The sequence below is a fragment of the Hemicordylus capensis genome, chromosome 16, assembly GCF_027244095.1.
Source record: "Hemicordylus capensis ecotype Gifberg chromosome 16, rHemCap1.1.pri, whole genome shotgun sequence".
Lineage (NCBI taxonomy): Eukaryota > Metazoa > Chordata > Lepidosauria > Squamata > Cordylidae > Hemicordylus > Hemicordylus capensis.
In genome coordinates, this window is record NC_069672.1 from 5,004,439 (window position 1) to 5,025,431 (window position 20,993).

The window sequence follows — 20,993 nt, forward strand, 5'->3', positions numbered from 1 at the left end:
TTTGACTCCACAACAGAGTTGGGGGTCTATTGCATTTATTCATTCATTCATTCATTCATTTATATTTATAACCCGCTTTCCCTCTGAGGCGTCTTTTATTTAATTTTATTTATTTATTTATTTATTTACATTTATAACCCGCTTTTCCTCCGAGGCTTATTTTTTATTTATTATTTTTATTATTTATCTATTTATCTATTTAATTTTTAATACCTGCTTATTTTTATCCTCACAACCACCCTGTGAGGTAGGTTAGACTGAGAGAGACATGACTGGCCCAGAATCACCCAGTGAGTTTCATGGTTGAATGGAGATTCGAACTCGGGTCTTCCCGGTCCTAGTCCAGCACTCTAACTGTCTTGCCAGCACAGCATTTGCTAAGGGAGTATCAGCATTAACAATAGAGAGTGGCTTCTTGCATGCAAATACTTCAGAAGTTCTTTCACCTAGTCATTCATCTGGGGTAGTTGCTCAGAAGTATGCTGTTCCTGTCTAGAACATGATTAGTATCATTTTCACAGGCATCCTGTCAGTACTGATTGCATTCTGTCGTCGTCTTAGCAGTGATCCGTGCACGACAGCAGGCACAATCAAACTCAAACTTTGCTGTGTACAGAAGAAAGTGATACTTTTGTGCTTAGTTTGATACTATAAAACCAGCTTGAAGGGAATTTGCAAAAGTGTGCTTGGAAGTGTGCTTTCATCTTATATTCTGTGAAACTCCTACATCTACAATGGACCCCTTTGGTTTTATAGGATTTAGCAAAGAAATATTATATGTGTAGACCTAATTCTTCACTGTTTGTGGCATTTGTCAATTTTAGTGGAGCCTTTACTTCTTATGGGCCTTCGGGCCAAACTTAATAATTCTACTACTGACAAAAGCTTGTTGTTATTTATACATAAATAGTATGATAACTAGGCTCAGAGAATAATGTAACAGTGCCGACCAGCTGTCTAACCCAATTGCAACTTGTAAGTGTGTGTGTGTGTGTGTGTGTGTGTGTGTGTGAGAGAGAGAGAGAGAGAGAGAAACAAGGATGTAAATATATTTTTATTTTTTATTTTACATTTATATCCCACTCTTCCTCCAAGGAGAGCTGGTCTTGTGATAGCAAGCAGGACTTGTCCCCTTAGCTAAGCAGGGTCTGCCCTGGTTGCATATGAATGGGAGACTAGAAGTGTGAGCACTGGAAGAAATTCCCCCTCAGGGGATGGAGCCGCTCTGGGAAGAGTAAAAGGTTCCCAGTTCCCTCCCTGGCTTCTCCAAGATGGGGCTGAGAGAGACTCCTGCCTGCAACCTTTGAGAAGCTGCTGCCAGTCTGTGTAGAAAATACTGAGCAAGATGGACCTATGGTCTGACTCAGTATATGGAAGCTTCCTATGTTTCTATGGTCCAATGTCACAACTTTACCTTTACAACTGGAAAGAGAGGGTAGGTACGAATGCATTCTGTTTCATGTGCAAATAAACTGACAAAGCTCCAGTTAATTTGAAATGTGTTTAATTTACAAAAACGGGAATCAAGGCTGGCATTCGATAGTAAGTCCATCAGCTCGAATAGCTCTGGAGTTTCTATAGCAACCTATTTGGTGGAAACATACGAAAAATATGGTGGTTTTCCTCTCCCACCTCTACATGCATAAGCCCAAGACCCAAATCGTTTCAAAGAAGAATGAAAGTGAAACTATTATTCTAGATGTCCTGGACTAGCCTAAACCAGTGGATGGGAGAATATTCAGTGATATTTATTATCTATATAATCTGGACTATCTCACTAATCAAATAGCAGGGCCTTCCTTATTTAATTAAATCTAAACTACATAAATTAATGGAGAGTCATGGCTACATGAGAAATTTCAGTTGAAATCCATCACTGTGGAAGTTTCAAATTTCAAACAAATTGTCCTAATAATCAATCATACAAATATAAACCAAATGATGAGCTCCAAGTCGAATGAACGATGTGTACTGTCTTAACAGCATCATAGCCCTGGGACACAACATTATGAAACATAAGATAGACACTAGCAATTATTACTGGGTAGGGACGTTCAAACAGGTTTGCGCATGCACGGCAGCCTCCAAAATGGCCACCATGCCAAGGGGAAAAGGCCGAAAACCAGCCAAAGAACAGCCAAACAGCCAATTTCTGAAGTAAGAGAGGCTGGCAGGGGGAGGGGGAACCTCTGTGGACACCACCACCACCACACCGCTGCCGCCTCAGACAACTCCCACGGAAGAGGTAAGGTTTTTTTAAAAAAACAATTTTAAAAAAAACCCTCGTGAACCCCTGGACTGGACCGGTGGGGGTTCAAGTTGGGTGCTGGACCAAACTGGCCCAGTCCAGTTCAGGTCCAGTTCAGACTCGAACTGGACCGGACCAGCCAGTTCCATGCACACCCCTACTGCTGGGGTTAGATAGGGCCAGTTACTTTCCCCGACACTGCAAAAAAAAAAAGTGACTCACCACCTCAAAAAATGAGAGGTACATATCAGGCGGTATAAAAATAAACAAACAAAGAAACATACAACTGTTTTGCTTTAAAGTGGTCATTCTCTTAGGGGAAAATCCACTTTTTATTTATTTAGTATTTTTTAAAAAAATTATTATTATTCACTTAACATATTTCTATACTGCCCGAAACTTGCATCTCTGGGTGGTTTGCAATTAAAATCATTTAAACATTAAAATCATCAGCATTAAAATCATTTAAAACCCAACATTAAAAGTATTAAAACTATAAATCTAATTAAAAGGCTGGGTGAATAAATGTATCTTTGGTGCCTTTTTAAAAGTTGCCAGAGATGGGGAGGCTCTTATTTCAACAGGGAGCGCATTCCAAAGTCCAGGGGCAGCAACGGAGAAAGCCAGTCCCCGAGTAGTCGTCAGACGAGCCGGCGGCAACCACCGATAAACCTCTCCAGACAATCTTAATGGGCGGTGGGGCTCATGGTGAAGAAGACATTCTCTTAAATACCCAGGGCCTAAGCTGCTTATGGTTTTCAAGGTACACCACCTAGAGTTGTGCATATCAGGTGGAATAAAAATATGATATATAAACAAACAAATAAAGGTAATAACCAGCACCTTGTATTTTGCTCGGAACCCTATCGGCAGCCAGTATCTTGGAATGTGCGTCCCAGCGCCCAGCTGATTGTCTGGGTGGCGGAGGTGCCTGATTGGCTGAGACCCACCCAGGAGGATTGGTTGCCATGGCGGTGGCCAGCCACAGAGGCCAGAGGCCGCAGCAGGCCCAGCCCGGCCGCGGAGGCAAGGCCCAGGAGGGGGGAAAGAAAGGTGGAGGGAGAAGTGGCGATGGGGAGGAGAGGCGGCTGCCGGCTGGGCCTGGCACGGGCCGGCCGTGGTTAGGAAGCGGAGACTGGGGCAGATGGTGGCGGAGGGGAGAGGTAACCACTGGCCACAAAGAGCACACAGATGCTCTGTGCAGGGTTGGCTAGTAGTTCAGGAGTAATACAGTCTCTCCTGGATGTCCCAGAGACCAACCTGGCCATCGCATTCTGTACCAACTGTACCAATGTTGTTAAACAACATCGGAGACAATATGGAGCCCTGAGGGACACCATATGAAAATTCAGATTTTGAGGAACAACCCTCTCCAATAGACACCATCTGGAAGCTGCCTATGAGTTAGAAGCAGACCCACCGCAAAGCATTGCCTCCCATCCCCAGTCCCCTCAGACGTTCCAGAAGGATACTATGGCCAATAGCATCGAAGGCCACCGAGAGATCCAAAAGGACCAACAGAGTCACACTCCCTCTGTCAATTCCCAATTGGAGATCATCCATCAGGCTGATGGATGCTCAGCAGATGATTTGTGCAGTGTTTTAAGTCTAGGGAGCAAGCAGCTAGAAAATCCTCCATGAGGTAGTGGGGAGGGAATCTAACATTCCTCCTTTCTACCTCCATTTTTTATAGATGGATTGCTGTTGAATGACCGGTCTGTATGTTTCTGTACACACCCCTTTGCTTCAGAATCATGAAGTGACTTAGGACAACTATGGGAAGATTTGATCAATGGTCTCATCTTAGATTAGATTAAAAGGTACCAACAAAGATGGAAGAGCTTTATAAGTTTTGAGCACTCCGGTTTTTCTTAATGGCAATCATCTGAACCGATCTTCTGGTTAGATCTTTGGGGTCGGGGGAGAGCCTAGCGTATTATATATTCTAGCCTAGTGTATTATAGGGCCAGGTTCACCATCTTGTAGTATCGCTGGTCCAATTCTTTTCTCTGGCTGGAAGAGCAGAAAGCGGTCATCTCTCATTACAAACACTCAAATGGCTTTGCAGTAATGCTGTATATAGAAATTTGGGGAGGAAAGACTACGGAAGAGAGAGATCACTTGGAATAAATAAACTAGGATGTCCTTCAGATCCTCCACTCTTAGGACAGAGTCGGGGTTACCCTCCTTTGCTCCAGAATTGATTGATTTTTTTTTCTTTGCTACTGGAGAAGATTAAATGAAGTGGTGGATTTTAGCCTCATGGAGATGTGCTGGTATGAACAATTGCAGGATGGGCATGCATGTGAAGGAAGACCCCAAATGAAAGCATGTCTGTATTGTGATTTCCCACACACACACCATGTGCAACCACATTGCGACATTTTATTGCAAATCCATTCCTGTTGGTTGTAAATGATATTTATGGTAATGCGAAACCAGGGACAACTTTGGCCCTCTTCCACCCCCAAATTGTATATGGACAGAAGCTTTTCACTGTGCCCCATTTTCACTGCCCCTGTTTACCCTAGAATTGCTAAATGGACTGCTAATGAGCCATGTCGTCATGAAAACTCTAGGTTCTTGAGCTCGAACTCCAATATCTCCACATCAGATTTACAGCCCACACTTGCAGCTCTCCCTTCCTCTTTTACAGGAAGGGAGAGCTTTTTTTAGTTACTTTAGTCTTGCCAAGATTTCTGGATGGGATAATCTATAGGATAATATTTCTCCTTTGCGAGTATATTACCATATAGATTTTTTTTTCTTGACACGGTTATCGTTAAAGTAAATGACCTTAAATCAGTGGTACATATTGAACAGCTGGAGGCTGCAGCCCAGCTTTTGTGCTTTTTCCCAGCTTCATCTGATTCACCAATTATGCCCTTACCTTGATCGGCAGGCATTAATGACAGTGACCTTGTTATCCCCCGCTTAGATTATTGTAATACTCTCTATCTAGGGCTACCTCTGAGGACGATCGGGAAGCTACAACGGGTCCAGAATGCAGCGACTCGCCTACTCATGGGTGCCAGAAAACATGACAGGGTGACCCCTCTCCTGCAGTCATTGCACTGGTTGCCTATTCACTTCCGAGCTCCATTTAAGGTCCTGGTATTTACTTTCAAAGCCTTGCGGGGTTTGGCGCCTGTCTACCTACAGAACCGCCTCGCCCATCCCGTCCGCTTAGATCATCTCCGATGGCCCTTTTATCGGTCCCCGATTTCCGAGAGGTTCGGGGCTCTAGGACCCGCAAAAGGGCCTTTCCGGTTGCTGCCCCACTTCTCTGGAACTCTCTTCCCCTTCCAATTCGTCTAGCCCCTTCCTTAACGATCTTCAAATCTCTATTGAAGACTTTTCTTTTTCACCGGGCTTTTGCCCTGTAGTTTACTTTGTTTGTTTGTTTTTTGTTAGTTACTTTAGTTTTTAATTTAGAATGTAATTTTTAATGTTGTCTTGGTTTGCATGTTTTTGTGCACTGCCCAGAGTCTTTGGAGTGGGCAGTGTATCAAATGTTTCTAATAAATAAATATGCAGTGTTATATATGCTGGTACCCTCCAGGCTTGACTACTATAATGCACTCTACCTGGGGCTGCCTTTGTACAGTTGGTGCGGAATGAGGCAGCCAGACCGCAGGTCTCTTCGGGAATAAAACCAAGAGACCATATAACACTGATCTTAAAGGAACTGAACTGGGTGCTGATATATTTCTTAGCCTTTGCAACGAAATGCAGACCTCCATCCTCTTGAAGCAAGAGCATCTGCCCTTCACCGATTCCCGAATCTTATCTGGCACAGGAGATAGAACAACCATCTCACCACCCAGAGGGGAGGAAATTAGAATACTCTTTGAACTACAGACAGGCGTGAGTTGCCCGGACCCAGCTCACCCCCTCCATAATGGCCAAAGTTCATCATTTCCCATCTGAAAATGGGTGTTCCAGGGAAGAAGCTGTAGAGTTTAATGCTCTCTCAGCCAAGAACCTGCCTACTGATAAAGTAAAGTAAAGTTGTGCCATGGAGTGAGTGTCGACTCCTGGCGGCTACAGAGCCCTGAGCATAGGAACATAGGATGCTGCCATATACTGAGTCAGGCCATTGGTCTATCTAGCTCAGTATTGTCTTCACAGACTGGCAGCGGTTTCTCCAAGGTTGCAGGCAGGAATCTCTCTCAGCCCTATCTTGGAGAAGCTGCCAGGGAGGGAAGTTGGAACCCTAGATGCTCTTCCCAGAGCAGCCCCATCCCCTAAGGGGGATATTTTCCAGTGCTCACATGTAGTCTCCCATTCAAATGCAACCAGGGCAGACCCTGCTTAGCTAAGGGGACAAGTCATGCTTGCTCCCACCAGACCAGCTCTCCTCTCTCATTTAGTTGCAAATGTGATTTTAAGTGGCATATTAGGTAGCTAACAATTGCAAAACCAAGAAGCATGCTTGTATATAAAAATGCAGTACATGTCAGTGCAAAGAGGCAATGTTTCATTTCTACAGATTTGCTGTAGAATAATACAAAGCCATTGTTTTCGGTTTGTAGAGACCTCCAGTGGCCAAAGCATTTCCACGCACAATTGTCTGTGTGCTTCTCGAGACCATAATAGGGCCTTTCTAGTTTCATTCATTTGTTCCAGTGTGGCCCAAAATAGTAGCCAGTTAGCTATTCAGAAGACTAGACATTAAATCTCTCATCCAATCACCCCCATGGTTTGCATCTTCAGCCTCATCAAAAGCTGATGCCTACTTCCAGTTTTATGAGGAACACTCACACATAATTGCCCAAATTAGGAACATAGGAACATAGGAAGCGGCCATATACTGAGTCAGACCATTGGTCTATCTAGCTCAGTATTGTCTTCACAGACTGGCAGCAGCTTCTCCAAGGATGCAGGCAGGAATCTCTCTCAGCCCTCTCTTGGAGATGCTGCCAGGGAGGGAACTTCGAACCTTCTGCTCTTCCCAGAGCGGCTCCATTCCCTGAACGAGAATATCTTATAGTGCTCACACATCAAGTCTCCCATTCAAATGCAACCAGGGTGGACCCTGCTTAGCTAAGAGGACAAATTAAATTAAATCTTTCTATCAAGGCTTCTCTCTCTATTTTTAATCCTAGGGAAATTGTGGACCATCATCATGAAACCATAGGGATTTTAACATCTTACTTTTAGGGCTTTAGGCCATAGTCCACTGGTGGAGCTTCTGATTTGCATGAAGACGGTTGCAGATAAGATTCCTGGCAGTAAAGATGCCAGAAATCTCGGAGCTTCTGCCAGTTGCTAGAACATAGATTTGGTCTGACAGTTTAAGACAGCTTTCTGTGTTTTTTAATCCTGGCAGGGTACTGGAACCACTTTCCCCAAATAGAGAGAGAGAGAGAGAGAAAGAGAGAGGGTGGGGGGAGGGAGCAGGGGATGGGGGAGGGAGGGAGAGAGAGAAAGATAGCGTAGTGTAGTGGTTAGAGTGTTGGACTAGGACTGGGAAGACCAGAGTTCAAATCCCCATTCAACCATGAAACTCACTGGTTGACTGGTCCTTTCATGCATCTCTCAGCCTAGCCTACCTCACAGGGTTGTTGTGAGGATAAAAATAAGCATGTACACTACTCTGAGCTCCTTAGAGGAATAGAAGGATATCAATGTAAAAATAAATAAAATAAAAATAAAAATATATATGGTGTGTGTGCATGTGTGTGTGTGTCTATTTATCTAGCTATCTATCTTCATTTTTTGTATACCCTTGATTCAGCTATTTTTATTTTTAACAGCAATTTATTATCTTTCGAAGCAACACATGAAGATCTTGTAAATGGAGGGAGACCTTTTCAGTCAAAGCACGGTATCGTAAAATCTGGCTGCTTTGAAACTGTTCCCAAAGCTCCACATAAAGCAGCAGTATCGTTTACAACCCTTTGCTGGGAATATTTTAAAATGTTCTCATCTTGTTCTTAATGCCGCTTCCAAGGGAAATGGCTGACCAACCCTGGAAAGCCACCAAAAGCCTGAAAGTGTCATAAAAGCACTGACTGATTGATCTGTAGGATAGAAAGAGAGGCAGCAGGACTCTCACCACCTGCAGCAAATACTGCCATCCTGTGGCATATACTATTTTCTAGTAAAGTCAGCTAACTCAGCTCTCGGGCCCATGTCCCGAAAATCTTGGTTTAAAAACTTAATGAGCCCTATCGTATTATCAATTATTTCATCAACCCTGGCCACGGGTACAATCTATACAATACCTAGCTACCACTCACATGGCTTGAACTAAACTGGAAATAAATTCACTAGCAATCATCCAACCCGTAGCAAAACAGAAAACAAACAAACAAACAAAACCCTACTCCCAAGCCACAGAAGCCTAAAAAAAGATATTTCTGCATCTGCAATGATCCGAACTTCTAGCACAATAAACACATGATATACCAGACAATGAGACATTTCCCAACCAGCTTGCATTCTACTAACAACTGCCCTGGCTATAAAATGTGGCCTCATCCTCTCTACTTTTGATTGCAAGGGGTATTAGAGGGCACAACAATCAAATCAAATCAAATCAAATCTCTTTATTTCGGTCAGTGACCAGCATAAGGTTAAAACAAATGTCGAAGAGAAAATAGTCAAACTTCTACTACAAACAATAAAACCAAATAGACTGGAAAAAAAGTCCTTCTGAACATCGATCAAGGTGCTGAAAGTGGACCTACCACAACTACTAAAAATACATAACTTAGGATAAAAGGAGACAGCTGCATTTCATACTTATGAGATTATTACATACAGATCAAGATTTAAAACAGTTGCCTTCCTGACTCCTGAATCTACAAAAACTAGCACCTTGATATGATTAGAACATTATAAACTAAGCCCCACAATACTAACTATAGGTACCAAATCAATTATCATGGGGAGGGACTGAACCAAAAAGCACTATGAAAAATCATAGTTGCCAAATGCCAGCTCAGAAATGCTATGCCCAGAGCGGAACATAATATTACATTGCATGTGATATTGCAGTGCACTTTCCAAATTACCTGCTTCAACAATCTCAGTACGTATCCTCCAAGTGTGCGTCCATATTGCCTGTGTTTCAATATTGTGCTGTTAGCAAGGTGCCGTTCACATTTCCAATGCTTTATTTTGAGTTTTATTGCTGTGTTACAGTCCTATAACATCGCATGTGCATTTAATGCCTGCTAACTTGGCAAAGAGGCAGCTTTTAATGTGGTGACTCTCTTTCTTTAGCAGGGGGAGAGTAACTTGCCCTCTCCACCCGCAGCACAGCATTCCTCCAGTGTCTTATGTTTCTTTTTAGATTGTGTGAGCCCTTTGGGGACAGGCAGCCATCTTACTTACTTACTTACTTATTTATTTATTTTTCCTGTGTGATCTGCTCTGAGCCATTTTTGGAAGGGTGGTATAGAAATCAATCAATCAATCGCAAAAAAAATAGTGGTCGTTGCAAGTTTGGGAACTTTTGTTGGAAAGTGGCATATATTTGTATCCGTATATCCAATTACCTACCATTGCAGAATTCCGTTTGTCCCATTTCAGCCACTTGTGCAAGAATGCCCTTGGCAACTGCATGAAATGAACGTTTACGGCATGCCACAGTCACTATGGTGCTGCTTGTGGGATGTTGGACACTAACTGACTGATTCTGTTCTCACAGCTTTGGTTAGTTATCCCGCAGTGCCTCCCACCCACAACACCCTCAGACGTTCCAGAAAGATACTATGGTCGATAGTATCGAAAGTCGCTGAGAGATCCAAAAGGACCAACAGAGTCACACTTCCTCTGTCAATTCCCAATTGGAGATCATCCATTAGGCCAACCAAGGCAGTCTCCACCCCATAGCCCACCCGAAAGCCAGTCTGAAACAGGTCTAGATAATCAGTTCCATCCAAGACTGCCTGGAGTTGGGAGGGCACCACCCTCTCAATTACCTTGCCCAGCCATGGGAGGTTGGAAACAGTCCTATAATTGCTCAACTCTATTTTGCCTGGAAACCTATTGGTAGCCAGTGTAGATCTTTTAGAATCAGAGTAATTTGGTCTCTACAGGACATCCCAGAAATATAAGATATATATCTGTAGTTAGCACGAGCCTGCTGATCCATTCCTCTTATCAGAAAGTGACATTATGAAATTGTGCAACCATAAGGAAGGAGACAAGGAGGAAACCAGGAAGCAATAATTTCTGACATACTACACTTCCTCAGGAAGCCCTTTTTGCCACTTCCCCCTGGAAAAAGTGATAAATATTCGTTTCATGCAACCCTCAGTGACATATTTTCATAGGACACTCTTTTTTTTTTAAAATTGCCTATCAACCATTCATGATAACGTGCTGTTTCTATTTAAACTGGCATGAAATGTTTGGGCTTCTGTGTGTGGATGTTTTCACGAAGCAACGTATCTGGGTCTCAAAGCACTCCAGGAGCTCTTAAACTAAAATCGCTGCATTGATTTCATCCATACTTTTGTCAGCTATTAATTTTAAAAAACAGCTATACCATAATAAAGTGCGCAAAACTATGTTTAACAATTCTCCATGTGTCCATTGCTGGGGGATATGATGGAGAGCATACCTTGGGGACTAAGGTCATAGCTCAGTAGTAAAGTATCTGCTGAGCATGCAGAAGGTTTATTTTATTTATTTATTTATTTACATATTTTTATACTGCCCAAAACTTATGTCTCTGGGCACTTTACAACAAATAAAAACAACATTAAAACATTAGTTAAAAACAAAAACAAGAAACCCAAAACACAACAATTAATTTTTTTTAAACAATGCTCTAAAACAACATTAAAAACAATCAAAACAGCATCAGTGAAAAGCCTGGATGAACAGATGTGTCTTTAAAGACCTTTTAAAAGCTGTCAGAGATGGGGAGGCTCTTATTTCACTAGGGAGAGCATTCCAAAGCCTTGGGGCAGCAACAGAGAAGGCCCATCCCTGAGTGGCCACCAAACGAGCTGGTGGCAAATGCAGACGGACCTCTCCTGATGATCTCAATGGGCGGTGGGGTTCATAATGGTTCATGGTTCAGTCCATGCCACCATCTGCAGGTAGATCTGGGTGCTATCCAGATTAGTTCCTCAACAGCAGCAAAATGCTTCCGTTCAGGCAAATGGCATTCAAAACATAAACAACAAGGGGAGCAGTTTCACGGAAACTAACAACCACCCCCAAACAGCAACTTTTTAAATGCCGGATATATATAACCCTTGCTAACTTGGCAAAGAGGCACCTTTTAACATGGCGATTCTCTTTATTTAGCGGGGGAGAGTAACTGGCCCTCTCCACCCCCAGCACAGTACCTCCAGTGACTGTTGCTGGTGTCTATCTTATGTTTCTTTTAGATTGTGAGCCCTTTGGGGACAGGGAGCCATCTTATTTATTTATTATTTCTCTGTGTAAACCGCCCTGAGACATTTTTGGAAGGGTGGTATAGAAATTGAAATAATAATAGTAGTAGTAGTAGTAGTAGTAGTAGTAGTAGTAGTAGTAATATGTGCAATTCACAGTGCAATTCTGGGGAAAATTAAGGGACAACCCAATAGACTATAATAAAAAAGCAGGCTGGGTGAAAGCGGTCGAAAAATGTAACCAACAAATGCAAGATCTAATAACAACACCAGAATTAATAAGTGAAAGAGCAAAGAAAATTAAAAATTGGACTGCACCAGGTGATGATGAACTGCATGGCTTTTGGCTTAAACACCCAACAAGCCTTCATAAACAACTATCAAAACAGTTCAATCACATTTTGCAATGAGGTGATATTGAACAATGGCTAACAACTGGGAAAACTCATCTCATCATGAAAGACCCAGCAAAAGGTGCAGTTCCAAGTAATTATAGACCGATAACCTGCCTGCCAACCATGTTCAAATTATTAACTGGAATAATAGCAGATGAAGTGATGCAACACTTATTAACTAACAAACAGCTTCCAGTTGAACAGAAAGGAAATTGCCTGAACACCAGAGGAACAAAAGACCAGCTGCTGATTGACAAAATGATTTTAGAAAATTGCAAGAGAAGAAAAACAAATCTAAGTGTTACATGGATTGACTCACACAGGGATACTAAATTGTTTAGAAACAACTGGTGTCTGCAAAAACATTCCAATATTTATTTAAAAAGCAATGAGCATGTGGAATACACAGTTAACAATCAGTGGCGAGACAATTGCACAGGTTAGCATTAGAAGAGGCATTTTCCAAGGGGACTCACTATCCCCTCTGTTGTTTGTGATCGCCATGATCCCACTTTCACAAATACTAAACAAAACAGGCCTCGGATACCAAACATCAAGTAAAATCAACCATCTGCTGTACATGGACGATCTGAAGTTGTATGGAAAGTCCCAGTCAGAAATCGAATCACTGCTAAACACTGTCCGTATATTCAGTAGCGATATAGCAATGGAGTTTGGACTAGACAAGTGTGCTGCATTAATAATGAACAGAGGGAAAATAAGAAAAACAGAAGGAATAGAACTGCCCTATGGAAGCAACATCAAGAACCTGGAAGAGAAAGAACATTACAAATACTTGGGCATTCTCCGGGCTGATAACATTGCACACACTGAAGTTAAAAGAAAAATTGGAAGTGAATACATCAGGAGAGTCAGAAAAATCCTCAAGTCCAAACTCAATGGCGGGAACACCATACAAGCCATAAACACCTGGGCTATACCTGTTATCAGATACACTGCAGGAATAATAGACTGGACCCAGGCAGAGCTAGAGATGCTAGATCGTTAGACCAGGAAAATCATGACAATCAGTCATGCTCTGCACCCCCGCAGTGATGTAGATAGGCTCTACCTCCCTCGCAGCTCAGGTGGAAGAGGAATGCTGCAGTAGAGGAGGAGAAAAGAGGCCTTGAAGAATATATCAAGGACAGTGAAGAAGATGCACTTCAAATGGTCAATAACGAGAAACTATTCAACACCAATGAAACAAAGCAGGCCTACAAGAAAGAACAAGTCAAGAACCGAGCAGAAAAATGGGAAAATAAGCCACTGCATGGTCAATATTTGCACAATATAAGTGGAAAATCAGACATCACCAAGACCTGGCAATGGCTTAAGAATGACAACTTGAAGAAAGAAACAGAGAGTTTGATACTGGCTGCACAAGAACAGGCACTAAGAACAAATGCAATCAGAGCAAAAGTCGAAAAATCCACAACAAACAGCAAGTGCTGCCTTTGTAAAGAAGCAGATGAAACCGTGGACCACCTAATCAGCTGTTGTAAAAAGATCGCACAGACTGACTACAAACAAAGGCATGACAAGGTAGCAGGGATGATACACTGGAACATCTGCAAAAAATACAAGCTACCTGTAGCCAAAGATTGGTGGGACCATCAAATTGAAAAAGTGGTAGAAAATGAAGATGCAAAAATATTATGGGACTTCCGACTACAAACAGACAAACATCTGCCACACAATACACCAGATATAACTGTAGTCGAGAAGAAAGAAAAACAAGTCAAAATAAACGACATAGCAATACCAGGGGATAGCAGAATAGAAGAAAAAGAAATAGAAAAAATAACAAAATACAAAGATCTACAAATTGAAACTGAAGGGCTGTGGCAGAAAAAGACCAAAATAATCCCAGTAGTTATTGGCGCCTTGGGTGCAGTTCCAAAAGACCTTGAAGAGCACCTCAACACCAGAGGGGCCACAGAAATCACCATCAGCCAATTACAAAAAGCAGCTTTACTGGAACAGCCTATATTCTGCGATGATATCTATAATAACAGCAACAACATTGACAATAAAATTCAGCCATCCCAGCTCCTTGGGAAGGACTCGATGTCTGGATAAAACAAACCAGTCAATAACACCTGTCTGACTGTGTAAACAACAACAACAAAAAAAAATGTGGATCAAGTTTATTTTCAAGTTTTCAGTGACAGAAAAGTTATACAACCATTTCAGATTGTATTCAGTATGTCAACCAATGTAAATAAAGGCCCGTTTTTACTTCAGGCCTGACTGGGCATCTCAAAGCGTGTTTCCCCCGCAACCCTCAGCACACATGATCTGAAAGGGACATCTCCTGCAGCCTTCCAAGGGATTCTGGGAGAAACAGCATTTGTTGTGCAGAGATAAAACCTGTACCCCATCTCTTACCTGCCTCCAGGAGTTCACACTGCTGTCCAAATACCTGGGAGAAGGTCACAGGTGCAGCTGCAGAGGTCGAAACTCCAGCTGAAGTCTCCATGGCATTAGCAGGAATCCCAGTCGTGTGCACAAAAATCCTAAACCTTGGAGTTGTGTTTATTTCCGCTCCACAGACGTAGATACAAAATGCAGGCGGGTGGAAGCCGCTTCCAAAGGGGCTGTGTGGATTTTGCCTGCGCTTAGGTGTCTGAAGGAAACCAAGGTCCCATTTCTGTTCAGCGAGCCTCTTGGAGCCTGGGAAGATTTTCGTCTCCGTCACAGCTCATTCCAGAAGCTCTCAAAGGAGAGTGCTGATGTTCAAGTAAGTCAATTCTGTCATTCCTTGCTGTCATTCTTGGGTGACCCCTTAGTTTGGCTGAAGATGAGTTTGCAAAGGAGTTGACACTCCTTTTAGATTGTGGCTTGGACACACACACCCCTCAAAAAACAAATAACCCCCCAGCCCCAAACCAAGGTAATCTCTTGGTCCGGTGCAGCTTGTTCTCTCTCTTCAACTCAGCAGCAAACCTACTCTCTAACATACAACCTTCCACTGACCAAACAGAATGACTTGCCTTTTGTTTGGCACCGGCCCCTTCCACTCAAAATCTGTCTCTCACTCTCTCCTTCGCAGCGCCCAAACTGAAGCAGAGATGCAGGAGGAGCTAGAAGCATCATTAAGTTACGTCCCTCACCAGCTGCTGCAGTATTTCTCCCTCTCCTCCACTCGGCAAAGCAAAAAAAAAAAAAAAGGTCTTCTGGAAACAGAAGGAGATGCCAGAAAGGAGAAAAGGTAAGGTCTCCCCCCCGCCACTCCCCGATTCTAAAATTCCTGCATGCATCATACACATCTCATCCCTGGGCATGAGACAGCCAGCTATGCTTCTCTGACTCCTGTGACAGCATGTAGTGACAGAAAACAGAGTAGGCAACATCAGTGACGTTATTTAGAAACCTGCTTGTCTTCAGAGGAGTGAGGTACAGCCTCGGGGCTCAGAGCTGACAGTGAGGTGGGACGGAGTGTGTGTCTGTGTGAATTGTGGGATGGGATTCCCGTCTCCAGCAAAAGCCTCAAATCCCGTCTCTGAATGTGGTTTAAGACACCACTAGCACCTTCCGAGTCCCCCATCCCATTTGTTAGGCAACATATCTCGAACCCCTGCCATATAATGAACCTCTGACGCGTCTCTGGACCACCAGACGATAACTGGAAGGTAAGTACTCCAGGGTACATCCACTCCACCCTTCCCTTCCACAATAGCTGCTTGAAGGGCTGATTGCAGCTCACAGCCATGACCTGGAGCTGATACGTCATCCCCACTGGGATGATTACAAAGTCAGTCTAGTTTTTGGAGAGGATTGATCTTATGGATGGCATTCTGTGGCATCTAAATACACCCACTACCAGCATGTCTCCTAGGTTTCCCCCCAATCAGTCAGACGTAAGCCAGTCCTCAGTTAAAAGTTGACCAACGTTGATGGACACTCCATCTTGCTGCCACAAGGCCAGGATTGTTGGTCTCGTGGTAGCAAGCATGAAATGTACCCTTTGTTAAGCAGGGTTCACCCTGGTTGTATTTGAATGGGAAACTACATGTGTGAGCACTGTAAGCTATTCCCCTCAGGGGAGGGGGCCGCTCTAGGAAGACCACCCTGCATGCTTGCATGGAAAAGGTCCCAAATTCCCACCCTGGGATCTCCAAGATAGGGCTGAGACAGACTCCTGCCTGCAACCTTGGAGAAGCCGCTGCCAGTCTGGGTAGACAATACTGAGCCAGATGGACCAAGGGTCTCACCTAAAGAACAACCTTTGCAGCCTGGAAAGTGGCTAGAATGCTGGACTAGGACCAGGGAGACCCGAGTTCAAATCCCCATTCAGCCATGAGACTTGCTGGGTGACTCTGGGCCAGTCACTTCTCTCTCAGCCTAGCCTACTTCACAGGGTTGTTGCGAGAAAGAAACCTAAGTATGTAGTACACCGCTCTGGGCTCCTTGGAGGAAGAGCGGGATATAAAATGTAAATAAATTAATAATAACAACAACGACAACAACAACAGCTCGCACATTCCCATACAAAATTTACTACCCAATCCCTCATGTGCTGAGGCATACCATTAACATCATTTTGATATTCTATAGCTTGCTCATATCCTAAGTAGTAAGGAGTTCTAGATTTTGTTATTTTTACAATAATTCTTTATTTCAGGATTTCTTAACCTTGTGCCTCCAGATGCTGTTAGACTACAACTCCCAGCATCCCCAGACATGGCCTTTGTGGCTGAGGATGCTAGGAGTTGTAGTCCAACAACATCTGAAGGCCTAAGATTAAGAAACCCTGCTTTATTTGGTCACTGATCAGAAAAGGGGTCGGTGGGGGACACATCATCAACATCAACTTCAACAGTATATATACCGCTTTCCAACAAAAGTTTCCAAAGCAATTTACATAGAGAAGTAATAAATCAATAAATAAGGATGGATCTCTGTCCCCAAAGGGCTCACAATCTAAAAAGAAACATAAGATAGACACCAGTAACAGTCACTGGAGGAATGTTGTGCTGGGGACGGATAGGGCCAGTTGCTCTCCCCCTGCTAAATAAAGAGAATCACCATGTTAAAAAGGTGCCTCTTTGCCCAGTTAGCAGGGGTAGAAAAGAACTCTGACATGAGAGAAAACACCTAAACATAAAAAAATATCAACAAACAAACAAACATCAGAGCATAACAACAGGATCCAACCACTATAATACAGAGAAGTTAAAGGGCTGTAAAAGGTATCCTAACTTGTCTAATTCTGTTAGCAATCAAAAGAAATTTGGCCACATTATATGTAAGCTCAGCATCTCGACCCGAATGTAAATAGCTAATAAAGATTGATCTGAACGGCCATAGCATTTTCTTAGATATGGATCCATAATAGCAACCCAAAAGTCATTATACAATTTACAGTATAATACAATATAAGTAATTGACTCAACCGCTTTATCACCATAAGGGCCTTTTTTTTATAGTGAAAGCCCCAATGACAACTTGGTAATTTCCGATTTCGATTTGGACAGATGGTTGACTAGGAGCTCTAAGCATGTTAAAGCAACCGGAAAAAAAGGCACTTTAAGCCAATAGTTAATTAGACACTTCCAAGCCCTGATCTCAATTTTGGGCATCCCAGACTCTAATCTAAGTGTTGCATTAGGCACATATATGGGGGCAGCAAGAATAGACTGTAAACATTGTGTTTGGACTCGCCAATGCCAAGACCAATTGGCATGCACAAGATGATTGCCACATCATCCGCGTACAGAACTATGAGAATATCAATACCTTTACTAATTAAATACCAATACCAATACCAATACCTTTACTAATTAAATGGGAATATCAATACCTATGTAAAAATTAAATTGAGTGGGTGCTAAAATGCAACCAATGCAACTTGCATACCAGTATAATGCAACTTGGTAATGCATCCCAATTTTGATATACCAAATATCAATGCCAATATCAATGTCAATGCCAATGCCAATACCTTTACTAATTAAATGGGAATATCAATACCTATGTAGAAATTAAATTGAGCGGGTGCTAAAATGCATCCCTGCTCCACTCCTTTATAGGTGGGGGTCATTTTCAAGAAGAACCCCTGTGGGTTGCATCTCACTCTTAAAAGCGGTATTAATATCTACCTTCTGGAGGAGGAGAAGCAGGCGTTGATCAATAGATGATGCCAAAGGATTGCTCTTGAAATCGAGTCAAAAGCAAATCTGAAATCCAGAAAAGCCGCAGTGTTATAGAGCAGAGTTGGACCTACTGGAACACTTGTCGATTAGAGGATGGAAGATTAGAATGAGATCCACGGTTGTGGCCCAATCTGGCTTGCTCAACTGGCTTGCTCATCACCAAGTACACCTTCAGGCTCCAACCAGTCCCGTAGCTTCTGATTTCAATGCCTTGCGTAGAACTTGCTCACTACACTTAATAAATAGGGCAATGGCTGAATCGCCCTTGTTTTTTATGAATTGGGGCAATTAAATTGGATCCAATTGGGGGTAATAATTGGAACCCCCAATTATTCTTCATCTCCCTCACGCCAAGGGGCCACCCGGGACATTGGTGAACACGGTCCCTGTCTGCCTTAGCTATGCCCCTGGTTCTCCCCCATTTTTATCTCTAGAACAGATCTGGGGGGTTTATTAACTGGTGGGGAGCAGGGAGAGAGAGCATATCCCAAGAGAGCATGTTCTGGTCAAGTCGCAACTGGAATCTGGATCTTCCTCATCTAACACTAGGAACATAGGAAGCTGCCATATACCGAGTCAGACCATTGGTCTATCTAGCTCAGTATTGTCTACACAGACTGGCAGCAGCTTCTCCAAGGCTGCAGGCAGGAATCTCTCTCAGCCCTATCTTGGAGATGCTGCCAGGGATGGAACTTGGAGCCTAGATGCTCTTTCCAGAGCAGCTCCATCCTCTAAGGGAAATATCTTACAGTGTTCACACTTCTAGTCTCCCTTTCATATGCCACCAGGGCAGATCCTGCTTAGCTTAAGGGGACAAGTCATGCTTGCTACCACAAGACCAGCTCTCTTCCCACTAGGATATCACTGGCTCTCCAAAATGCCAGAGAGAGGCTGGTGCCATGGTTAGGTTGAGCTAAGAGTAACTTGATTTATTTCATATTGAACATGTTATGCGGTTATCTTTGAACTTTTGTTCCGATAGCATCCTGATGAGTAACGTGAACGACTCCCCAATACAGTTTTTATTCTGGACTGATGACCCTGAAGAAGGCTGGAATAGGCTGAAACACGTCTGGCATTTATCTCCCGTGGCGATGCAGGGAACATAGGACTATGGCAATCAAGCACTGCGGCAATGAACGTAGCATCTACTTGGAAGACTTTTCTTCCTGTTCGTTCCTGGGCGCTTTCCAGATTACACAGTACAACAGGGTCAAATGCTTTGGCTTGGCAGGGTCGTATTGAAAATGACCCCCAGGATCTCAAACTCCTACAATGGGAAAATACAGCTACTTTTTTGCGATGCACATGCAACATTGTAGCACTATAATACAAAGATAAAACCCCAAAAGGCAGCATTGGAAATGTGAATTGGCACCTTACTGTCAGCGCAGGGATTGCGATGTCACAACACAGGAAGTGCAGAAGCACACTTAGCAGATCCGTAGTGACATTGTTGTAGGATCTTATCTGGAAAGCACCCTGCAGAATGTATCAGGAGGTTTTGTTTGGGAATCAACAGTGAACATTATTCTATGTGTCATTTTTTCGCCCAAGTTTTCTCAGCTTCTTAAATTTTTTAGGTTTTAATCTCTGGTTTATTTTTAAACTGTTACATTGTTTTAAGTTTTTTGTATATGTTTTTAACTTGTTTTATGCTATTATTAACCGCCCAGAGATGAAGGTTTTGGGGCAGTGTACAAATTTGATCCATAAAATAAAATAAATTTATACTAAGACTCGTGAATTATCATGTCTTTTGGATATGAATGCATTTCTGTCAATAGAATGTGCTGTAATTGTGGCTATCCTAATTGTGTAAATGTGTGGGTATACTAATTTTTATGACTGCACAAGAAAAAGTTGCTGGCTGCTCAAACACTTTTAGGTAATTTTTTATTCAGATTAATATAAATTGGTAATTATTACACAAATCTGGGTTCTTTTGGATTTTATGTTGATTGTGAGGACTTTTTGTTTCAATTGATAGCATTCTGAACCAGCTTGTGTTTTTGACCACTCTTCAAAAGGAAGCCCCATATAGAGTGCATTGCAGTAGTTTAATCTGGATGTGAACAATGCATGAGTAACAGAGGTCAGCTCTGGTTTTTTTCCAAGCAGGGTCACAGCTGGCATAGAGAGAGACATCCAAGTCATATGCCCAGCAACTAAAGCATAAAGCCACTATAATGGAGATCTGTGTTCTCTTTGAAAATTCCCCACAAGGTGGCAATCTTGCATGGCTGTTAGCAGCAGCATCAGACACTTAGGAACATAGGAAGCTGCTACATACTGAGTCAGACCATTGGTCTATCTAGCTCAGGATTGTCTTAACAGACTGGCAGTGGCTTCTCCAAGGCTGCAGACAAGAATCTCTCTCAGCCCTATCTTGGAGATGCTTGACTAACAAGTAAAGGCTTGCCAGTTCGAATCCCCACTGGTACTATATCGGGCAGCAGTGATATAGGAAGATGCTGAAAGGCATCATCTCAGACTGCGAGGGAGGAGGCAATGGGAAACCCCTACTGTATCCTACCAAAAGAAAACCACAGGGCTCTGTGGGCACCAGGAGTTGAAATCAACTTGATGGCACACTTTACCTTGACTCACGAGTAGGTCTCAGTGTAAGCCAGTGACTGGAATAGCCTGTCTCATATCCATAACATTTACATTTGTGAGTACAGACACACACAAAGACCCCCCAAAAGCAGCCAACACTGGCACTATCGAATCCAACTATCAACTCCGATAACCAGCCCCTTGTCCAAATACACATAACTTTAATAAAGTTACTATACAACAACCTGCCCATAAGGAATTCAGTGCTAAA

General features: G+C 42.9%; 1 protein-coding gene across 1 annotated transcript in view; it reads right to left on the bottom strand.

Moving 5' to 3' along the window:
* Nucleotides 1-14,524, bottom strand: part of KAZN (kazrin, periplakin interacting protein) — a 288,079-nt gene extending 273,555 nt beyond the window's left edge. Inside the window, exon 1 of the mRNA XM_053281100.1 lies at nt 14,397-14,524. Coding sequence (XP_053137075.1) covers nt 14,397-14,487 — 91 coding nt within the window. The 5' untranslated portion in view covers nt 14,488-14,524. The remainder of the gene's footprint in view (nt 1-14,396) is intronic.
* Nucleotides 14,525-20,993: the final 6,469 nt, after the last annotated feature.